An 11,535-nucleotide genomic window follows, 5' to 3' on the forward strand; every position below is an offset into this window, starting at 1 on the left:
TGATTAATAGTATCTTCTTACCTAAAGGACTTTCTACTTTTAATGAATAGGGAAGAAAAGCCCTTGTGACTTGTGAGGAAAGTGAGGCAGCAGTAGCAACAGCTTCCCTATGCGGTGATTATTGCAGCTAAGTCAGGCCTGAAACAATGAACAATGAAATCATGCACTGCCTGACCTCATTTCAGTATAAGGCTCAGATGGTTCATTGTACAGAGTGGGCCTTCTTGACATATGTCTAATGATTTTATTAAAGTGGAATAAAGTACTGAAAGAAGTAATCTGTTTATATTTGTTGGTAACTACCAATTCCAATTCCTTTATTGAGAGAGTATTTGATCTTAGTGTTGAAGGAACCTTGAAAGAAATCTCATTCAAGAGATTTGTGAATCCACTTGGACAGTGTGATCAGATTTGGGCTGAGCCCTTGGGGCAAGAATTCTCCTCTCCCCACCAACATGAGACAACTCATATTATTGGGAAATTCTTTTTCCTGCTCTATCTCTCCCCTGTAGTTTCCATGCTCACAGGTCTTATTATAGCTCCTTGGCAACAATCTAATAAAAGTTGTTTTTTTTTAATAAACCTTTTTTTATCTAGTTAATATTTGAAAAATGCTTGTTATAAAATTTTTCAGTGGTTTTCAGATCTGTGCCAGTTGTCAGTCTTATCCCTTTCTACCACATATCTCTTCAGTACCTAAGTATTAATTATTTTTATTTATTTATTTATTGGCTGATTTGGATCTTCATTGCTGTGCGCGGGCTTTCTCTAGTTGCAGCAAGCGGGGGCTACTCTTTGTTGTGGTGTGCAGGCTTCTCATTGTGGTGGCTTCTCTTCGTTGTGGAGCACAGGCTCTAGGCATGCGGGCTGCAGTAGTTGTGGCACGCGGGCTCAGTAGTTGTGGCTCGCAGGCTCTAGAGCGCAGGCTCAGTAGTTGTGGCGCACAAGCATAGTTGCTCCACGGCATGTGGGATCTTCCCGGACCAGGGCTCGAACCTGTGTCCCCTGCATTGGCAGGCAGATTCCTAAGTATTAATTATTAATACTACCATCGTATTCGAATTTTTCTTCTGTATGTAGCATGAGGAAAATTGCTATTCTGTTAATATATTTTCATTCTGTATCTTCCTTGATTTAGTATTTAATTTTTATTATTCAGTTATTAACTGATATCTGTAATGACTCACTTCTTTTCTTCCTACTCTTTTCTAAAATTATCTGACTTTTATTTGAAGTATTTAAACTCATTTTCACTCTTAGAAACAAGCAGGACATTGTTTGAATTGTAGTTTTTCTGACTTTAATTCTTTTCCTTAAGTAAAATATTGGGACTGTAACAGAAAAAATGAATGGCTTCAAGTGGTGGGATATGATATTTTCAGAGGAGTTAAAAGTCTATGACATTTTTAATTTTTAAGAGTTAATATCATTGGAGGGACTTCCCTGGTGGCACAGTGGTTAAGAATCCGCCTGCCAATGCAGGGAACACGGGTTCGAGCCCTGGTCTGGGAAGATCCCACAGGCCGCGGAGCAGCTAAGCCCGTGTGCCACAACTAGTGAGCCTGCGCTCTAGAACCCGTGAGCCACAACTACTGAGGCCTGCACGCCTAGAGCCTGTGCTCTGCAACAAAGAGAAGCCACCGTAATGAGAAGCCTGTGCACCACAACGAAGAGTAGCCCCTGCTTGCCGCAACTAGAGAAAGCCCACACACAGCAACGAAGAACCAACACAGCCAAAAATAAAACATAAATAAATTTATGAAAAAGAGTTAATATCATTGGAATAACATATAGTTTCTAAAGCAAGAAGTATGTAAGTTGTGTTAATAGGAATATATATAAACTGGAAAGAAAAAGCTGAATACAAAATACTATACAAATACTGGGTATAACTGGCAGTAGCCAGCCTCCAAGATGGCCCCATTGATCCTCACCTCCTAATATTTGTACCCTTGTGTAGTCCTCTTGCACATTTCATCAGCATTGGTCTGTATGACCAATGGAATATGGGGAAAATGATAGTGTATGACGTGAAGGGTCATACAAAGCATTGCTGCTTCTGCATTGCTAAGTTTGGGGGTTATTTGTTGTGCAGCAATAGATAACTAAGGTACAGTATCCTAAAATATTTATTGGTTTGATATGTAGAAGAGAATTTGGACAATGTAAACAGTGTTTACTATGTTTTAGATTTTTTTTGGAAAATCACTTTATCACAGTTTTAACAGTTGAATGTGTTTGGTTAGAGAGATTGAATTTAGCTAGAACTAATAGGTTCAGAAAAAGAAAATTATAGCTTCTCCTAAAGCAAATTGAATAGGTATTCATTAATCATTCTCTCTTAAAAATTTAACTATTTATGAAAGTATTCTCCCTTTTTATGTCACTTTGCACTTTATTCCTATTGTCACTTCTCATTGAGCACCTTACTGGATGGACACTCTTCTAGGTGCTTGGGCTACATCAAAACAAAAAAAGATTTCTGCTCTCAAGGAGCTTATATTCTATCAGAGAAACGCAGATAGTAAGCATAGTAAATAATCTCTCTAGTATGTTAGAATTGATAAGTGGTGTGGAGGGAAAAAAGTAGACCAGTGTAAGGGGGATTGAGAAAGCAGATGGAGGTAGGGGAGAGTGAGGGAGAGTGCTTAGAGTAGTAAAGATAGGCCCCTATACGGAAGCGGCATCTGAACAATGATTTGAAGGAGTTGCAGGAATTCATCAAGTGGATATATGGGAAAAGATTGTTCCAGACAGTGGGGACAGCTAGAGCAAAGGCCATAAGGCAGGAGCATATGTGACGTTTAAGCACAGAGTGTGGGTGGGGTGAGTGAGGTGAAAACTGTTAGTAGATGAGGTCAGAGAGGTAATGGGGTAGGAGGCAGAGCAGGTGGATCCGTGAAGGCTATTGTTTGGACCTTGCTACTCTGAGGGAAATGGGAAGTCATTGTTGGACTTTGCAGAAGAGAGACATGCTCTAACTTACATTTTAAAGGATGACTTTAGTTGCTTGTTAAAGATAGACTCTAGGGGAGTCAGGGTAAAAGAGATCTGTTAGGACAATATTAGAGTAAATCATATGACAGATGATGCGGCTCCGGCCAAGGCAGTGGTGGTGGAAGTGGTCAGAAATGGTCAGATTCTGGAAATGTAATAAAGGTAGACCCGCAGGAAACAGATCAAAAGCTCCTGGTCATGCACAGGAAAGAGATCAAGCTACTGTTAAGACTTTCACATCTGATGCCAGTCTTTGACCATCTTTCTCTGCTCTGCACTGTCTTCCCCACCCCCATAGCTACCTTTCCCTAGTCCCACACTGGCTGACCTTTCCTGTGACCTAGCAGTTAAAACTGTGGGCTCTGGAATTAGTCCATCTGGGTTTGATTTCTGGCTCTTTTCACTTATCTACTGTGTGGTCTTCAATTACTTAAGCCTCAGTTGTCTTATTTCTAGAATGGGGTTGTTAATAATAGAACTACCTCACAGGGTGGTATTGTGAGATTAAATGAGATAATCCATGTGAAATACTTCACATAGTGCTTGGCAGATACTAAGATCTCAATAAATAATAGCTGCTATTATTATTATCACCTCAGATTGTTTTCCTTTGGCCACAGTCTTTCCTCTGCATTAAATGCTAACCTTCTTATACCTCTTCCCCTCTGATCTTCTATTTTTTTGTTTTCATTTTGTTTCTCAAATCCATATGACAGAAAATTCTTGAGGAAATTTAAAAATGAAGTCAGACTATCCATAGTTTCCCTGCTATCTGTTTTCATCTTTTCATAGTCCCTCTGCTCTTTGTCCGCATGTCTCTATTATTTATGTAGGTACTTCTGCTCATTTTTCATAATCAGTTTAAATGTCATTTCAATGCCTTTCCTTATCCTCTAGGTAGAGTTAGTCATCTGTGCTTTGGGCTCCTTTCGCATTTTTGTTATTAACTTTAAAAGATGTGGTTATTTGTATGTGTATCTGTCACCTCTGCCACACTCTGAGCATCTTGAATTAAAAAGTCTGTTTATTCACCTTTAATTCTCTGGCACCTAGTACTTCGTAGGCACCAGTAAACACTTGTAGAATTAGACAAGTGAGTGGAACCTACCAAGGCTCCCCACCCTAATCCTTCTTACATGTAACTGCCAGGTTCATATTTGTGACACTCCCTTGCTCAAAATTTTCAATGGCTTCCCATCGCCTGCAAAGTAAAGTCTAAATTCTTTAGCTGAGTATTTGGTGTGTTGTACTATCTGACCTCAGTTTGCCTTTACAATTTTATTTTCTACTACAATTAGTCAAACTGCTCTGTTTACTATCCCTTGGGGTTCCCCCATCCCCTTTCTGTATCCGTGTCTTGATTCATACTATTTCTTTTTCCTGAAAAGCGCTCCTCTCCTGTCCCTAGTTCCCCTCTTCAGTATCCTCCTCAAATGCCACCGCTTTCACAAGGCCTTCTCTGATCATCCCAGCTGGAAGTAATCTCTCCCTGCTTTGAAATCTCAGAGCATGGAACTGTGGTACTTGTCACATTTTAACTTTACAAAGGTAATTAAATGGACATGTATTTTTTTCCTGTTTACTGTAGTCTCTCTTTTTAAAAAAAATTAATTAATTTATTTTTGGCTGCATTGGGTCTTCGTTGCTGCACGCAGGCTTTCTTTAGTTGCGACGAGCGGGGGCTACTCTTCGCTGCAGTATGCAGGCTTCTCATTGCGGTGGCTTCTCTTGTTGCGGAGCACGGGCTCTAGGCGCACGGGCTTCAGTCATTGTGGCTCACGGGCTCTAGAGCGCAGGCTCAGTAGTTGTGGCACATGGGCTTAGTTGCTCCGCAGCAGGTCCCCTGCATTGGCCGGTGGATTCTTAACCACTGCACCACCAGGGAAGCCCTACAGTAGTCTCTTAAAGGGCAGGTCTAAGATGATTCATCTTTGCCTGCTATACTTATAAGTAGCACTAGGCAACTGATAATTTCTGGAATGGCTAAATGAACGAATGAATATGTGAATAAATATACTTCCTTGAGCAGCACTCCTATAGGCTGCTTTGGAGGGGAAACGGGAATTGTGGATGTGATACATAGCCATAGTAAGACACTGGGAAAGAGGGTGCTGCCTGTCCCAGCGCTCCTGTCTGCAGATACCATTAGCCCAACTGTACCAAGTCCATTTAGGACGTATTTCCTAATGTCTGACATGTTCCCCGCTCAGTACTTGGCTTTAGAAATACAAAAGATATTATGTACCTTCACCTATACATCCTTCAAATAGCAAAGTGTTCCAGGGCTCTGGCCCTTGGTATCGGGTATGAAGTCCTAAGTTACATCCTCAAATGAGGCATTGTTTACCGTGCTGAAATCTGTCTCAGACTTACCTTCTTAGACCCACCTTGGTTTTACTTTGCTTGGCTAACTTATGCTCTGGGTGTTTTGGCTAATCCATTCCCATGGTTCAGCTTATTGTTTAAAAATTTCATTCTAGTTACACTTTAAACTTGCTTTATGTTTAATTTGTAACTTTGTTGAAGCCAGCTATGCTGTGGAACTCAGAAGAATTGGCTGTGGGAGCTTCTACATTTCAGTGTTTTCAGACGTTTGGTAGACCTTTCTAGTCACCTCTCTCATTCCATTATTTTACACTGTTGGGAAATACTGTCATTTTATTCAGGTCAGTCAATATAGATATTTGCTTAAGGAGGGAATAGAAAGCCATAAATAACTGTCAGGTGTCACCTGACATGGAACTGTATAAGGGAAACAAGCCCACTCATTTGGAAATCTGATTTGATGCCTCCAGAACAGTGGTTTCTCACACCTGTCCTCTTTATTCTGGTACACCTCTACATTCCAGCCATACTGAACTCTTAATATATGAAGTTCTCAAGGTTCTCCTGTGTCACTTCCCCCGGGTAATTCCTGTCTCTGATTCAGGACTCAGGTTATGCCTCTTGTCCCTTAAAAAGCCTCCCACTCCCTTCCACCTCCATCCTTCTCCTTCTAAGATGAGTTACTTGTCCCTTATGTCCATTGCTGTCACACCCTGTGCATAGTTCTGTCAGAGAACTTGCCACAGTACATTATAGCTGTTGGTTTGTCTGTTCCTTCTAGTAAGCTGAGATCTCAAGAGCTGGGCCTATATTTGAATTCTCTTTTGTATCTAGAAGCTAGCACAGTGTCTGGTATATATTAGAAACTCAGTGATGCTTATTTATTAGACAGTTCAATGCCAGCCTTCTAAGTTCATCTCAAGGATGGAAGCTATTGAGGAGGACTGTTCACTTCTCTACTATTGGGCTAATGTTGTAAAAACATGAATCAATAATATTCTTACATGGTTACATATTTTTAATTGTAAACATAGCATTATTAAATAATGTTGTAAAAACATTAATTATAATCTCCTGTGTAGAAACCACACAGAATTCAGTTCCTCAGCAACTTCAGCCCTATAGGCAGTAATTCTGCCAGTTGGCACTTAACTATTATAAAAGTAGATGAACCAGACAATCATGTATATATACTCAGAAAAAAGGTAGATAAGGGAGGAATGAAGGATACAGAAGGGAGTGAGTTAGCAGAATGCCATGTGTTAGTTGCAAACTAGCACAAAGGTGAATGTGATTCACGAAGCTAGCTTGATTCAGAAAGGCTGAAATAGGAGCAAAGAGCAAAAGGCAACCAACAGTGAAAGCAAGGATTCACAGAGATCGAGCAGGCACGAGCAGGTGAGCACACAGGTGGGGCCCGCGTCCTGTGGGATTGTGGACTCAAGCTCTGGGTGACATGGAAGAAGGGAATCCAGAGTGTGATGCTCTGGGGAGGCTGAGGAGGAAGGACTGGTGTTTACTACAGAGACAAAGATGCACTGAAAAGACCTTAGAAGGAGATGGGCATAGTGACAAACCCTAGCTGGCACCAAAGTCTCAAAAGAATTGAAGAGAGGGCTTTGTTGGGGGTGAATAAGGAGATAGCCAGAGAGATTGAGAAGACCAGTTCTGAAAGGAGTCGATTTAAATATACTGATATATACTCTCCAGTCTATGTACATTATTTTGAGTAGCGTATAAAACTTTGTAAATAATTAACACATTGGGAGAAACAATCCATCCTTTGAAGTTTGGAATCATGATCTTCCCATGGATGGGTAGTTAATCTCCTTTTGGAAAGAAGTCAGCTATTATATTCTTATTAAATGGATAAGTCACTGGATCACTGTTCATCCCTTCAGGATATATATTCAACACGTATTATGTGCCAGTATTAAATTATGTAGTGTATTAGAGGGTGAGAAGTGCTGTGGAGAAAAATAAACAGGGAAGGAAGGTAGAAGACGTACATGTGACCAGGTGGGTTGCGATGTTAAATATAGTAGACAAGGAAGGACTCTCTGAGAAGGGGACATTTGAGCAAGCCTTGTAGGCTGTGTCATGTAAAATAGTGCACCATTATATGTGCTCTAAGTTGTAAGCCTTTCTAATACCATCCTTAAAGTAGCTAATCTTAAAAATGAGATTGGAAGTGGTGTTAGAAGGTAAGGGTTGAGAGCAGAAGGTGCGTTTTATGTGTTCATCCTTTGCTTTTTCTAAAATCTACTGTTTAGTTTACACTGAACACCTGGTAGGACTGCAGTTTTCACTTCATGAAAACAGATACCTATTATGCATTTTTTTTTCTCCTTGAAATTTCTTTTGGAAGAAAACAAATGTTTGCTTAATGGAAACAGTAGCTGGAGCAGTTTCTTTTCAGAAACCACAATAATAGAGAAAATATGAGTGAGCCCTGAAGAAGTTGCTGTGGAATCAGTCATAGTGATGGAAGCAGGCTGGTGACTGGAGAGGCCCTAAATACACTTCCTGAGAATGAGAATGTGGAATGTGGAATGTCCAAATGTGGTTTGAGCTTTGGACAAGGCAGTGATCTGTTAATACTCAGAATCTGAAAGGTTGTTTTTTTCAGTTCTTTAGATTGATCCACATGACCAGCCTAGTTGCTGTAAAAGAAGAATCCACCAAAGGGAGTGATTTAAGATGTGAGTACGAATCTGGCCAAGCAGCTGCCCCGTTGCAGTGGTTGATTTCCTGAGATCAGCTTCCTTTGTTTGAGATTCTAAGTTTTCCTTTCCTTAGCCAGTAGCTCTCATTCTTAACGACAGAAGTTCAGCCTTGAAGAGTGCTCAAACTGATAATTCTAACTCTGCCTTTGAGGTACTTCAGAACAACTCTAGTTATTTTAAATAGTTTTACATTCCAAATGCAATTAACTTTAATTAGCTTTATTTTATATGATATGTCACCTGGGAAGGGAGGCATTTTGATAAAATGAACCCTGGGAGATCAACAAACCTGAGAATTATTAAGGATCCTCAATCTGTACTCCAAATATACCAAGTATTCTGTTAGAGATTTGCGGACTGGGAATGGGGACTTTGGAGTTAGATCTTGTTTAACTAGTAGCTATGACTCACACAAGGAGAAGTTCAGAGGTGAAAGCTGGATCAGAAGACCCAAAACAGTTTTGAGCAAAGTACATAAAGGGCAATTAAGGAAGCCTTAAATCTTAGAGAATAGATACGGCATTCTTCATTAATACCAGGAGAAAATACAGCCTATGCAGGAGACATTTTTCCATGTATCTCATTCTAGGTTTTCTGCATCATTTGTACCCAGCCTACCATGATATACAAATCCAGAACAAACAGTGCTGAACACTTATAAGTTTTTTGTCTTGCTAAGGACATGTTAAGAAATACAGGCAGTAACTTGCCATAACTCACCACTGACCTGCTTTATGACTTTCATCAAGTCATTGAGCCTTTCTGTCTTAATTTGCCCACCTGCTCTAAGTTCTTATGGAGATAGCATGGCCTAACCTGTGAAGGATGTTTTTAAAACCATAATGGTCTAGTTAAGTGTTTTTGAATTAAGTTGATTTATTTCCTTAAAATGTGGTTGAATGTGCAAGCCACTGGCCATATTGTTGTCACAGGTGGCCTGATTTTTAAAGGCTGTGAACACCCCAATACCAGGGACTTTGTAACTTTTTTATAACTTTTTAATTCAGAAATTGAAGCTTCTGTTTATCAGTCAAAAAGAAGAAAGAGGGACTTCCCTGGCGGTCCAGTGGTTAGGACTCCACACTTCCACTGCAGGGGGCACCAGTTTGATCCCTGGTCAGGGAACTAAGATCCCGCAAGCCACGCAGTACGGCAAAAAAAAAAAAAGAAGAAGAAGAAGAAAGAGAGGGAAAGAGAGAGGAAGTGTTAGTATATGGTCTAAAGACAAAATTGTCAAAATGGAAAGAAAAAAATTAGATTCAACATTAGGAGCAGGGTGGCAGAGAGAGCCTTTGAGTATGTGAGATCCACCCTACAATTAAAAGCAGAGCATGGGAAAATATATGTCAAATCCCAATGTCCCTTTGCAACCAGATACCCTTCAGAAAAGGTGCTAAGAGCCTATGTCACCCTGATCTAGCTTGTTGTGCTGGTTATTAGGAATAGAGAAGGAGCAGCTTAGGGAAAGGGGTGGGATTTCTATAACGGATGTTTCTTCTTTTACAAGTGTAAACAAAGAGGCCAGTTGGTCTAACCTTGCGTGTCTTTGTCCTATAAGCCACTGCAGGTGTGTTAGCAGCACTGCATCTGTAACAAAAGACTCACTACATCTTGGAAGAGAATGGCCATTTCCCAGGGGGCAGCCTTTTTCATGCTGGTAGTGTCCTGTGTTTGCAGCACTGTCTTCCACAGAGACCAACAGACTTGGTTTGAGGGTGTCTTCCTGTCTTCCATGTGCCCCATCAATGTCAGTGCCAGCACCTTGTATGGAATTATGTTTGATGCAGGGAGCACTGGAACTCGAATTCATGTTTACACCTTTGTGCAGAAATTACCAGGTACGTGCAACTGGTACCCTCACCAGAGTCGACAAATCCATACTTTAGCAACTCCTCCCAGAAATAAATGTGCTGAGAGTGTATGATGTCAGTTACAGAATCTTACAGCGACTGAATGTCTTTCTTCAGAGAACACTTTGGACTATAACTGAACACATATGGTTTAATTCGTGTGAAATTAAGAGAGATCTGGACTGCCTGTAGTCTGAAACCCATGTGTCCAAGAAGTATAGCTGTAATGTGTCTTTCCTTTTCTCTAAAGGTGACTATTACTCCAGAGTCCAGAATATTGAGAGTGGTCTTGAGAGAAAGATCACTACCATCCTTGGAAAAGGGGATGGGGGGACCCTGAAGATTAACATTTTCTAAATATTCAGTGTTCTATCCTCAAGTTACACACAGAGTCTAGGGAAAGGAGTAGAAGCTAGGTGTCCACCAGAGAAGTGGCAGAGGGACCCTCAGTGATTACTTTTCATCCTCTATCCCCCTACCCAATACTCCTGCAAGCCATTCCTCACAGGTGGGATGACTTGGAATATCCGGGGGAAGTAGCAGGTTAATATGATACAGAGCCCAGAATCAGAAACAGCCTAACTTTTTTTTTTTTTTTAAATTTATTTTTGGTTGCCTTGGGTCTTTGTTGCTGTGCGTGGGCTTTCTCTAGTTGCAGCGAGCTGGGGCTACTCTTCGTTGCGGTGCGTGGGCTTCTCATCGCGGTGGCTTCTTTTGTTGCAGAGCACAGGCTGTAGGTGCACGGGCTTCAGTAGTTGTGGTGCACGGGCTCAGTAGTTGTGGCTCACGGGCTGTAGAGCGCAGGCTCAGTAGATGTGGCGCACGGGCTTAGTTGCTCCATGGCATGTGGGATCTTCCTGGACCAGGGCTCAAATCCGTGTCCCCTGCATTGGCAGGTGGGTTCTTAACCACTGCGCCACCAGGGAAGTCCAGAGACAGCCTAACTTTTGATAATCAGCCATCTCTCTTCTGTTTTGCTCCATGGACAACATAGGACAGCTTCCGATTCTGGAAGGGGAAATTTTTGATTCTGTGAATCCAGGACTTTCTGCTTTTGTAGATCAACCTAAGCAGGTGAGTTTTTTACAATTAGATGTTTCGATTCTCAAATGCCTTGATAACTTGACCACACCACTGCTGTTAAATATCTCATGCTGTCCACTACTGATATTGAGGTCATGTGTGAGATCAGTTTTCTGTCCTAGCTAATCTCCTGGATAACAGTAATTGTACACCCCAGGCTCACCAGGGCTTAGGTAGAAGGAGGTGTGAAAATAGATTGTGGCCATGCAGGGATAACACTGTCTTTCAAGAACTACCAAATGTCAAATAGAAGGCTAGTGGGAAGCAGCCACATAGCACAGGGAGATCAGCTTGGTGCTTTGTGACCACCTAGAGGCAGGGGATAGGGAGGGTGGGAGGGAGACACAAGAGGGAGGAGATATGGGGATATATGTATACGTATAGCTGATTCACTTTGTTATGAAGCAGAAGCTAACACACCACTGTAAAGCAATTATACTCCAATAAAGATGTTAAAAAAAAAAAGAAAAAGAAGCCGCGCTCTTTGTATTTACTGTTTAAGATTTTGATTTGAAGCCATCAACTGCATCAATTAATGTAGATGCAGAAAATGC

General features: G+C 41.1%; 1 protein-coding gene across 13 annotated transcripts in view; it reads left to right on the plus strand.

Annotated features, from left to right (window-relative positions):
- Positions 1-11,535, plus strand: part of ENTPD5 (ectonucleoside triphosphate diphosphohydrolase 5 (inactive)) — a 36,060-nt gene that overhangs the window by 9,392 nt on the left and 15,133 nt on the right. For 10 of the 13 annotated variants that reach the window (XR_009518317.1, XM_060004218.1, XM_060004225.1 and 7 more), the window contains 3 exons: positions 7,952-8,024; positions 9,607-9,886; positions 10,893-10,972. Coding sequence is in view for 12 of the 13 variants with exons in the window: in XM_060004218.1 (XP_059860201.1) it covers positions 9,670-9,886; positions 10,893-10,972 (297 nt within the window). In the remaining variant the exon portion in view is untranslated. Of the gene's footprint in view, positions 1-6,178; positions 6,721-7,951; positions 8,025-9,606; positions 9,887-10,892; positions 10,973-11,535 lie in introns of those variants that run through there. The other 3 variants (XM_060004226.1, XM_060004229.1, XM_060004228.1) reach the window with 3 other exon arrangements.

Source organism: Delphinus delphis, chromosome 2 (assembly GCF_949987515.2).
Source record: "Delphinus delphis chromosome 2, mDelDel1.2, whole genome shotgun sequence".
In the NCBI taxonomy this organism is placed as follows: Eukaryota; Metazoa; Chordata; class Mammalia; order Artiodactyla; family Delphinidae; genus Delphinus; species Delphinus delphis.